The sequence below is a fragment of the Pezoporus occidentalis genome, unplaced genomic scaffold, assembly GCF_034315485.1.
Source record: "Pezoporus occidentalis ecotype Australia unplaced genomic scaffold, CSIRO_AGI_Poc_V1 ctg148, whole genome shotgun sequence".
Classification (NCBI taxonomy): domain Eukaryota; kingdom Metazoa; phylum Chordata; class Aves; order Psittaciformes; family Psittacidae; genus Pezoporus; species Pezoporus occidentalis.
In genome coordinates, this window is record NW_026913295.1 from 1,907,203 (window position 1) to 1,919,321 (window position 12,119).

General features: G+C 41.9%; 1 protein-coding gene across 1 annotated transcript in view; it reads left to right on the top strand.

Moving 5' to 3' along the window:
- The window catches only part of LOC134159536 (myosin-1B-like), a 32,152-nt gene that overhangs the window by 13,425 nt on the left and 6,608 nt on the right, over window positions 1-12,119 (top strand). The window contains exons 17-25 of the mRNA XM_062610590.1: window positions 910-1,033; window positions 1,853-1,989; window positions 3,678-3,933; window positions 6,992-7,234; window positions 8,856-9,032; window positions 9,659-9,804; window positions 9,891-9,981; window positions 10,771-11,160; window positions 11,488-11,614. Coding sequence (XP_062466574.1) covers window positions 910-1,033; window positions 1,853-1,989; window positions 3,678-3,933; window positions 6,992-7,234; window positions 8,856-9,032; window positions 9,659-9,804; window positions 9,891-9,981; window positions 10,771-11,160; window positions 11,488-11,614 — 1,691 coding nt within the window. The remainder of the gene's footprint in view (window positions 1-909; window positions 1,034-1,852; window positions 1,990-3,677; window positions 3,934-6,991; window positions 7,235-8,855; window positions 9,033-9,658; window positions 9,805-9,890; window positions 9,982-10,770; window positions 11,161-11,487; window positions 11,615-12,119) is intronic.

Sequence of the window (12,119 nt, forward strand, 5' to 3'; positions counted from 1 at the left end):
TTTTCCATGTTGAAATGGTGTGAAAAGGACCTAAGAACTCTCTCAAAATGCCCTGCAACCTGATGTTCAGTAAGGCATTAGCTGTTCTCAATTCTCAAATCATAATTTGATGTGACAGGTGAAGGAATCTATCCATAATGGCCATAGTTCACAACCACAAAGTGCTTTATAGTTCAAAGCAAATGAACTGAAGTTCAGGAGGAACTACAATGGAAGCCTAAAATAGAGAATAAATTCATTGCACCACTATCACTGTCTCAATTTTACATATTCTGCTTCAAGAGAGACTTGAGAATAAGAAGTGCTCCAGTGCAGAATCACACATCCTCATGTACCTGAAGAAATCCCTTTAGAAGGATGAGGTAGTCCTTTCCATGACACTGGATTATCTTAATCATTAAGTTCCCTTACAAAATGCTTAAACTGCTCTTAGCATTTACAGAATAATACTGTGCTATTTTTAGTCCAAAGGATTCAGTGGATTCAGAGCTACAACTTTATAGAGCTGTGAACTGTGCAAGATCTATATTTCCTTTAGAATATAGCTGATTTTGATTAATAGTTTTAATTCATCTTCAATTTTGAGTAGCATTCCTCTGATCAATGAGACAAGAGAAGAGGCTGACATGTTCTCACTATGTTCTTCCTAATTCCTGGACCTACAGGCACTCTTCAGTACACACATTTTGTATGTAACAACATACTGTGTTGTTACATAGCCAACAGATTCCGCTGAGGAGTAGACATGTCCCCTTGTCATCACGTTCTGTTTAGGAAAGACTGTCTCATTTCAGATGGCATATTCAGCTGCTTGCAGATAGCTCAGCTTCCATATATTTTATGATATATGATGGATCATATTTTCCTCACCCTGCCTGCAGTCAGTCCTTGCAACCTGTCTTACCACAGGTACAAGATACTTAATGCCTCAGCCATTCCAGATGACCAATCCACTGACAGCAAACAGGCTTCAGAAAAGCTTCTTTCCTCCATTGATGTTGACCACAACCAATACAAATTTGGCCACACTAAGGTAAAGCCCTTGTGGAACAGTGGGTATGATTATGAGCAAAAAAAATTTGTTTGTTGAAAGTATTTCTTGCCTATGAAATCAGCCTTCACAACGGTCAGAAAGAAAGCAAGAAGGGGTATAGAAAACTTCTCGGGTTCTGGGGTATATGTAAAGGGTAGCACTGTCAGCCCTGGGAACACCATACTACCAGAATGACCTAGAGCAGCTGCAACTAAAACTAGTGCTGCCCCTTTCTCCTGCCAGTTGAACTTATTTGTACTATTGTGTGTTAGACAGGCTCAGACAAGTTTGGACAGTCAGATTTTCCAGAGGATTTGGGCACACAGGTCTATCATCCATATCCAAAGCAGTGTCAGGTGGGACACTGATTCTCTGATCAGCAGACTCAAAGCACTACTATATCTGGACAAAAAAAAAAATCACCTACACTACTGAGTAGACATCATGTACGCTTTTCAAGCCATTTCTAAGTCAGTGAGCAAATCCTGAGCCTGACATAGAAGGGTAGAGTACAGCAAACAGACAGAGTAAGATACAGTACTAAGCTGAAAGTCAACTTTTTGTTTTAATAACTACTGATGAGCTAAATCTTCTACAGCCTGCACTGGAGCAGGCATCCAATAACACAGCAATAATGTGATTAGATCATACATAGAGTAACTTGTCGTGAATCACAGGAACCCTGAGGATATGAATACCGACACAAAATTTCTTTAGCTGTTAAACCTTTACTCTGCAGGCATTTTTCCAAAACTGCCTTGTACTACCCTGCATCAGCTGCCTAAGCCTCAAAATATTTGACACTCTTTTATGTTCTAGGTTTTCTTCAAGGCAGGTTTCTTGGGAGTCTTGGAAGAGATGAGAGATTGTAAGGTTGCGAGCATCATCACTAGTATACAAGCCATCTGCAGAGGGTTCCTCATGAGAAAAAAATACAAAACAATGGGTGGAAAAAGGTAATATAAGAAAATACTAACAATCATGCTGTGTCAGACCAAAAGTCCAGCAATGCAGTATACTGTCTGAGGCAAAAACCTGCTCTCAAGAGAGACTCCTAGAAAGACTAGGGGAAAAAGAGCAAGCCCAAAGAGTTTCCTTGCCATAGCCTTCCAAATTGTGGCAGTGGTTATTAAGTAATTGGACCGTGTGGCTGGGCCGTGATATTTAGTATTTAACAGTGAACTTTTTCTCCAGGAATGCACCTAACCTGTGACAGAGACAGTCATCTAAGCCAGCTGAGGTCTGTCTGGTTTTAACATGTTGTCTGATAATTTCACTGGATCGCATTGTGTTTTGCAAGGAATGGCATATGATCAATCTCTGCTCTCCTTCTCATTCATTTTCTTTCATGATTCCATCATCTACAATGAACAATTCTAGCTTGTACAAAGAAGTTACTTCCATACTTTCAATCACCCAGAATGCACTTCCCATTTTCAGCTCTCTCCCTTTGAAATTGGTTGAATCATGCAAAATTTATAGTGTAGGAGTGGCAGCACTGAGTGAGCCAAGCAAACTTTCTCAAATGTTGACAAGCGAAAGCTTTAGGGGGAACAAAGATTGCATAAATGTATAGGGTGCTCTGCCAACCAGCTGCTTTTATCTGTAATACTACGCAGGATATATTTAGCTCACGGGCTTCCTGAGCCAGGTATAGTTTCTAAGAACTCAATAATTCTTACTGGAACTGTTGGAACAAGTCCAGAGAAGGGCCATGAGGATGATCAGGGGCTGGAGCACCTCCCGTACGAAGACAGGCTGAGGAAGTTGGGGCTGTTCAGCCTGGAGAAGAGAAGGCTGCATAGAGACCTCGTAGCAGCCTTCCAGTATCTGAAGGGGGCTTATAGGGATGCTGGTGAGGGACTCTTCATTAGAGACTGTAGTGATAGGACAAGGGGTAACGGGCTAAAACTTAAACAGGGGAAGTTTAGATCGGATATAAGAAGGAAATTGTTTCCTGTTTAGGGTGGTGAGGCACTGGAATGGGGTGCCCAGGGAGGTTGTAAATGCTCCATCCCTGGCAGTGTTCAAGGCCAGGTTGGACGAGGCCTTGGGTGATATGATTTAGCGTAAGGTGTCCCTGCCCACAGCAGGGGGGCTGGAACTAGATGATCTTAAGGTCTATGATTTTTCTATGGCGAATTGTCTTAATTTCCCTTTGAACTATGGGCATCAACAACACCCTTTTGGATTCCAAAGTATAATTTATATATTTCTAATATGGTATTTGCTATTTTGAGTGACCTGAAAAGCATCAAGCTTCTGTTTCCACAACTGACAGTAACTCCCAGATTTCAGCAGCAATACATGGCAAGGATGTCAGTTTTCACTCTGGTATTTACCTGAGCATTGAACTTTCTTTAAGACTAAGGAAAATCTAAGAGATTCACAGGTAACATGCCAGAGAAGTTTGTCTGCTTTGGAGTATTTCTCCCTCTTAATCCAGACATAGTTATTGCTCATGCTACTGAACCAGCCACTCTGCAACCAAGGGCCTAGAAATGACTCTTATTAATAGAGATGAAGAAAAAAATTTCATGCAGAAATTCCTTGAGGCAAAAGATGATGCCATCTAGCCAGTCATCAGAGCGTTTCTAACCCAAATCTTACCATCCTCATAAACCCTGCTTTCATGTATTTTCAGAGAATCCATTTATACCATCCAGGACAACATTCGTGCATTCCTGACCGTCAGGCACTGGCCCTGGATGAAGCTGTTGACCATGATTAAACCCTTGATGAAGAAGGCAGAATCTGAGAAGGAGATAGCCAACATGAAAGAGGAATTTGAGAAAACCAAGGAAGAGCTTGCAAAGTCTGAGACAATAAGGAAAGAGCTGGAGGAGAAAATTGTGACCTTGGTGCAAGAGAAAAATGACCTGCAGCTTCATGTTCAGTCTGTGAGTAACCTCAACTTTTCGTTTCACCCACTTCTTATTCTGCTTTCCCTTCCCTTTTCCATGGTCCTTCACAAACAGACATGGAAAAGGGCTGGATTCTCCACTGCTTTTATCTGGTCTTGTCATTACACCTAAACAAAATGAGTACAAAGAATATATGAAACATTGCTAGTAGGAATACAGGAGATTCTGACTGGGTGCCCATGTAACCCCACTTCATTATTAAGCAATCACCAGGGGAAGAATCAGATGTCCCACAATATATACAGTGTGCTCCTAACAATGGAGTCTGATTCTGGATGAAATACAAGCTGTTTCCCCATCTGCTGACCATTATAATAGGGAGCTGGGACAGGGGTGCTTTTCTGTCACACAGAACTGAAACTGTGGAAAAAAACTAACGCTTTTCTCTGGAATACTGATGAGACAAGTCTGAAATTACACAAGATAGGAATACTGTCAGGTTTTAAAAGGTTTAAAAGGATACTGCATGCCCAAGGACAGTCTGGTGCAAGTAGACCTGTCACTTGTTTCCCTGTGCTTTCAAGCCAGTTGGGTTTTGAAAGTGTCTTAGAATCACAGAATCATAGAATCATAGTTGCAGTTGGAAAGGACCTTAAGATCATCCAGTTCCAAACCCCTGCCATGCGCAGGGACACTTCCCATTAAACCATGTCACCCAAGGCTCTGTCCAACTTGGCCTTGAACACCACCAGGGATGGAGCAGTCACAACTCCCTGGGCAACCCATTCCAGTGCCTCAGCACCCTAACAGTAAAGAACTTCTTCCTTATATCCAATCTAAACTTCCCTTGTTTAAGTTTTAACTCATTACCCCTTGTCCTGTCACTACAGTCCTAATGAAGAATCACTCCCCAGCATCCCTATAGGGCCTCTTCAGATACTGGAAGGCTGCTATGAGGTCTCCACGCAGCCTTCTCTTCTCCAGGCTGAACAGCCCCAACTTTCATACAGGAGGTGCTCCAGCCCCTGATCACCCTCGTGGCCTCCTCTGGACTTGTTCCAACAGTTCCATGTCCTTTTTCTGTTGAGCACACCAGAACTGCACACAATGCTCCAGGTGAGGTCTCACAAGAGCAGAGCAGAGGGGCAGGATCACCTCCTTCGACCTGCTGGTCACGCTCCTTTTGATGCAGCCCAGGATACGGTTGGCTTTCTGGGCTGCAAGCGCACACTGCTGGCTCATGCTCAGTTTCTCATCAACCAACACCCTCAAGTTCTTCTCAGGGCTGCTCTGAATTTCTTTTGCACCCAACCTGTAGCTGTGCCTTGACTGCCCCAACCCAGGTGTAGGACCTTGCCCTTGACTTGGTTAAACTTCATAAGGTTGGCATCATCAGCCCACCTCACAAGCGTGTCGAGGTCCCTCTGGATGGCATTCCTTCCCTCCAGTGTATCAACCGAACCACACAACTTGGTGTCATTGGCAAACTTATTGAGGGCACACTCAATCCCACTGTCCATGTCATCAACAAAGATGTTGAACAAGATCATCAGTTCCAACACCAATCCCTGAGGGACAGACTCATTACTGTTTTCCAACTGGACATTAAGCCATTGACCACAATTCTTTGCATGTGGCCATCCAGCCAGTTCTTTATCCACCGAGTGGTCCATCCATCAAATTGATGTCTCTCTAATTTAGAGACAAGAATGTCATGCTGGGCAGTGTCGAATGCTTTGTACAAGTCCAGGTAGATGACATCCACTGCTCTGCCCCTGTCCATCAGTTCTGTAGCCCCATAGATGGGGCTACATAGACCTAGAAGGCCACTAAATTGGCCTTGTATTGTTTCAAGCACCGAGGCTAACTGTCCCTGCTGAAGATCAAGTTCATTACCTGAATCCTTCTTCGGAACTTCAACTTAACCTGAGTTTCTTTGTGCCCTTCTTGGTACTTAATGCTTTGCTCTCCAGAACCCATCTAGTTTGCAAGCATTTGGGACTTCAATTTATTAAACCCTTCATGGATGGCAAGCCAAAAAAAACCGCACAACTGAGAAGACCAAGTTTAACTAGGTTAAATAACTTCCAGGTTACGATGCCTTTCAAAGCACTCAGATTTTTGAACATAAAAGAACTCCTAAGGTATAATCATTCCCCTCAAGTGTGTTGTCTGACTTTTTCTTGATTCTCAGTTTTCCATTGTTTCAGTACTAGAAGAGTCCTTCCTGTGTTCTTGCTATTTTCCTGTGGAAATGTCTAACAACCCCGCCTGAAAGATACCTCAAGCACCAACTTCTCCAAGTTTGTCCCCAGAAGATTTCCATAATTATAGTCACGATTTCCAGTGCACTATGGGTTTCAGTCAGAATCTCAGAGACAGTGAAACATACCATCTTCAGTTACTGCAGTGATGGCTTTCAGCCGTAAGTTTTTTGGGAGGCAGCAGATACTTTCTCTGGTATTCTGCCTAGAAAAAGTCATAGTAGCAAGAATTTAGACAAAATTTTATCTGTTAATCATGTCTTAAAATGTTAGTTCTAGTAAAAGATGTAGGCTACAGTTTAGGTTGAGCTTGACCCTAGCTTGGCTGAGCAAGAGGTTAGAGAATGATGGGAGCGAGGTTAGCCTCATGTGAATAAAGTTGAAAAAGTCTGGGAGGCTCTCACTTATGTCATTAGAGTTGGAGGAGCTTATTGAAGAAAGTATCATCCAACATTTTATGAAAAATGACTTGGAAATCCACATCTAAGATTATGCTTCCATGAAATACAGTTTGCTACACAGCTTTTTATCTCACTGATTCCTTGCAGGATCCTTGTTATGATTGAACACTGTGAGTCTATGGCATGGTATTGTATCCAGCTGAACAGCTGAAAGGAAGTATCTGTACCATGGGACTATGGTCCATTTTAATAGCCATGACTGAGCAGGACAATTTCCTCATGGTTAGATCGTGTGCATTATTGTCCTATTTGCATAGGAAATTTTACCCTGAGTTGTGTAATTAATTTCCCAGAGATGGCACTTGAACAGTGCGTTGGCTTTTGTCATTTTGATGATAAATACAATATGCCTTCATTATGTTCCAACAGGTGAGTGAAAATCTAGCTGATGCTGAAGAGAGATGTAGAGGACTCATCAAAAATAAAATCCAGCTGGAAGCTAAAATTAAAGAAGTAACTGAAAGAATGGAGGACGAAGAAGCAACGAATGCTGACCTGACAGCAAAGAAAAGGAAACTTGAAGATGAGTGCTCTGGGCTGAAGAAAGATATTGATGATCTTGAACTGACTCTGGCCAAAGTGGAAAAGGAGAAGCATGCAACAGAGAATAAGGTGACAGGGGAATCAGGGAATTATTATTCTCCAGACAGTTTTCAGTTTTGTGGAAAGTTGCAGTCATTCCTAAGTTCTCTGAAAGGAAAGTGATATGTGCCCAAGGCATAGGAGAGACATATTGCCACTTAATTACCTGTGATTGGAAATCTGTGAAAATTATAAAAAATACATTTTCTGTGACAGTTCAGAAAGAGTTGAAAGCTTGTTATGGTGCTTGACAGAGAATTTCTGTACTTGGCTATTTGCAGTCATAAAGAGCCACTATACTTATGTCTCTTGTGAGACACAAATGGAGGATTAGTATGCTTACAAGTAGCCCAGCACAGAATGGCTGTTGGTCCTTTCTAACATGCATTGAGGAGAACTGATATTGCAGATGTCAAATGTTTTCTTATAATTCTCTTATATTTAAGAAGACCACGTCTCAGCTAGGATGGACATCCTTTCCATTGACTTGACAATACGATGAGAGTTCTTCCTGACTCCTAAGGTTCAGACTGTCAGTGTAGCAAGGATGGTCTCTATCAGGCAGTCATTAATTGGTTTAACAAGCAGTAAAAGCACAGGTCTCTTCACTTACGTGTCAACAACCAATGTGAAGAGACAGAATTGAGATATATATGTTAGAACTCAAAAGCCCACATCTGTGGTGAGTGTCCACTGCTGTGGAAACAATACTAGAAGAGATCTAATTATAACACTGAGGTTCCCTTCACTGCCATCACTGAGAACAATACTGGATCTTAAGTTTGCAATTACAGTTATGCTGGATATTTGTAAACAAATGTTCAGAAGAAATCTAGCTGGGGCTGAGTGTTAGGATGAGGGAGTGTCTTAATCAGGTATCAGGGCCACATAGCTAAAGCACTTAGCAGAGTGGGCTCTTCTTATTCCAACTGTCAGGCTTTCCCACCAAATGAGACAAATGGGAAGCAAGGGTAAGGCAGGCTAATGCACAGCACCTAATGTGTTTGGGATAAGGTTGCTGGTATGCAGAGCTCCATTGAAGTACAAGGAATAAGTTTCCAAGGTAAAGCTAGCAGAGCTGCTATGTCCAGCAGCCCGCTTAGAAGCTCCTGCCCTAAATTTGTGATGACCTGTTCCAAGGGCATAAGGTTCTTTGTCATGTGACATCTTTGTCCTGTTTGTTTCACTTTTATGGAAAACTTAATGTATTTCTTATCTTTGGTTATGCTTAGCACATGATAATATCTTTATAAAGAACCTCACCTACTGAGAATTTACAGCTGTTTACCTGGCAAATACATCACATCCAGAAAATACATATTTTCAGCAAGAGCAACTCAGAGGCCTTTTGTAAATCCCAGCGGGAAAAGCTTGCAGAGGCAGGTGAATATCTAGCATATGTTGCACTATAGAATTCAGCAGGATAGAGCTGGTAGTCAAAAATAATTAAAGCAAGAATTCCTACACTGCAGGACCAGAGAGGTGTGACTGTTAAGCATGACACTTGTTGCTACGCTCACCATGAATGATAAGAGACCTTCTGTTGAGAGCATTTTGACTACATCCATGAAAGATTTTGCAAGGATGTAGTCTCTGTGCTCTTGGTCTGTCATGTCTCAAGGCACCCCCTCATAGTATGGATGTCTAACAGGTTAAGAATCTTACTGAAGAAATGGCAGCTCTGGATGAAAATATTTCTAAACTCACTAAGGAGAAAAAGGCCCTCCAGGAAGCCCACAGTCAGACACTGGATGACTTGCAAGTTGAGGAAGACAAAGTCACGGCACTCAACAAAACCAAGACCAAACTGGAGCAACAAGTAGATGATGTAAGGAAAAGTTTTGGGGTTGTGTAGGTGAATGTACTGACAGATTAGAAGAGTCTAGAAAACTGTAGCTGGGAGTATAAGTAACACCTAAAGCAGCCAAGCCAACCCTAATACTTCCAGCTAATAACCCACTGCCAGTTGACAGAGTATTGTGGAATCTGGGACATCTACTTTTCCCTGGACATGTAAACTAAGTTCATCACTGGATATTTCAGTATTGTAGACTTTCGTGCCTCTTTTAATCAATTTAGTTGGACCACTACATCTGTAGCAATCTGAAGTTTGATGCAGAGTTATTTGTGGTCTCTTACTGTGCAGTGTGGATATACTCCAGGAAGTTATGGACACTGGAAATTTGTCTATATTTTAGGGACTGCAGCCACTGGAAAAACTTAAATTTCTGTATTTTTCAGAAACTTGCATTTCAACTGTGCACAGCCAAGCTGTGGACAGCTTAATGTCCAAAATCAAATCACAATGGCAGCTTTAATCTTGCAGCGAGAGTGTAACACAGGTAGAGATGAGAAGTTTACACAGGATCTGTTTCCACTATTCATCAATTTTTAATCAATAATAGTTATTTGCAAAGTAGAATTATGTGTTTCACAGTGTTTTATGTGTTTTAGCTTGAAAGTTCTCTGGAAGAAGAGAAGAAACTGCGAATGGACCTTGAGAGAGCAAAAAGGAAACTAGAGGGAGATCTGAAAATGTCTCAGGATTCCATCATGGATCTAGAAAATGATAAGCAACAGATGGATGACAGACTAAAAAAGTATAGCACTGGATTTTTATGCTCTGAATTCTAAAATTCATATTTAATCTTAACCATATTGAATTTGCATTCTTGTTCTTTAACAGGAAGGATTTTGAAATCAGACAGTTGCAAGGTAATATAAAAGATGAGCAGGCTCATAGTTCTCAGCTGCAAAAGAAAATTAAGGAGCTTCAGGTAGAGTACGAGAGTTCTTGATTTTTTGGTAGCTAAGCACATTTTCCTTAGAATTAATTGATGTTTATTCTTAGGCTGTTCTACAAAAATATTTTCCTACACATGAATAAAGCAGTTAACATGGACTCTAGGTGTTGTTCCCATCTCAGGGCAATTCTACAGGAACTCTGGCTTCTAATCATACATAACTACATAAGAAACATCTTAAGTAAAGCTTGTGGCAGGCTTTGAAAATGGATCAGATACTGAGTTATAACAGTAGTGAAGCCACTGAGAATTACTTTTATAATTAAAAAAAACTGAATGTGACATAACCTATCATGATCAGGACAGACATCACATTTTAAATGCAGAGCCAGGAAGAAAATTCTTTTCAGTGCTATTATCCTATGGTTGGTCATCTCAAGGCTCCTTCCATCTTCTTTGCTGATAGCAAGAAAACACTGTTTTGTTTTGGCTTGACCTTTGGGAAATCTCTAACAAACTTGATTTCCTTTACATTTTCCAGTGACACATCCCCCATTTCTTCAGAAAAGTTCAATACTAGATCTTTCTTAACATAATGAATCCATTCCGAGCTATAACATAACATGAAATATCAGATATTGCATTCACTGTTGTTCTAAAACCAAATATTACATGTCCTAGAATATAATTCAGTGAAATTTCTAGTGGTGCTTCTCTCATTATGCTGATATAACTGGATGTGAATGTTCACTCCTTCTTCCTTAAAGGTAATTTCACATCTGTCCATCGAAAAGCCTTCATTTAACCGATTAAGTTTCACAGGTTCGAACAGAGGAACTGGAGGAGGAAATTGAGGCAGAGCGAACCTCTCGGACAAAAGCAGAGAAGCATCGGTCTGACCTCTCGAGGGAGCTGGAGGAGATCAGCGAGCGCCTGGAAGAAGCAGGAGGGGCTACAGCAGCTCAGATCGAGATGAACAAGAAGCGTGAGGCCGAGTTCCAGAAGATGCGTCGTGACCTCGAAGAGGCCACGCTGCAGCACGAAGCCACGGCTGCTGCCCTGCGCAAGAAGCACGCGGACAGCACCGCTGAGCTTGGGGAGCAGATCGACAACCTGCAGCGAGTGAAGCAGAAGCTGGAGAAGGAGAAGAGCGAGCTGAAGATGGAGATCGACGACCTGGCCAGTAACATGGAGTCCGTCTCCAAAGCCAAGGTACACAAATATCCTCTAGATATTGCATAGAAACACAGAAAGGTTTGGATTGGAAAGGACCTTATGATCTTCTAGTTCCAACTCATCTGTCATGGGCAGGGACACTTCACACTTCACCATATCACCCAAGGGGCTGTCCAACCTGGCCTTGAACATTGCCAGGGATGAAGCATTCACAACTTCCTTGAGCAACCCATTCCAATGCCTCATCACCCTCACAGTAATGAACTTCTGCCTTATATCTAACCTGAACTTCCCCTGTTTCAGTTTGAGCCTATTATGTGTTGAACCACCAATCATCTTTCACTCTGTTTTTCATGAAAACAGGCAAATCTGGAGAAGATATGTCGTGCCCTAGAAGATCAGCTCAGTGAGATTAAGACAAAGGAGGAGGAACAACAGCGCACAATTAATGACATTAGTGCTCAGAGAGCTCGGCTACAAACAGAATCTGGTAAGACATTTGTGGACAGAGTTTAAGAGAAAATGAGGCTTTAAAAAAGACATCAAATGACATGACATGAGGCTTTAAAAAAGAGAGGGGAAGAAGAATCATGGAGTCTTGCTGGAACCACAGCTGAACATTAACCAGAAATGTGCTCTTGTGACAAATGCAGCCAACAGAATCTCAAAATGCAAAAGTGTTGCCAGAAGGTTAAAAGGGGTGATCCTTATCCCTGCTCGGCACAGTTGAAGGCCCACGTGGGGTGCTGTGTCCTGTGCTAGGCTACCCATACCAGAGAGATACAGGCATCCTGAAGCAGGACCAGTAACATGGACTGGAACAAACAGTGGATGGAACAACCTTCACAGGGGTGTGGGAGAGTCTGATCACTGGAGGTGTCCAAGACCTGACTGGAGAGGGTGACACATAACCATATCTAGGTGCTCTTTCCCATGAAAGGTCTCTTCCAAATGGGACTGTTCTATAATTCTATGACTGGAGTTTCAAAGAAGAA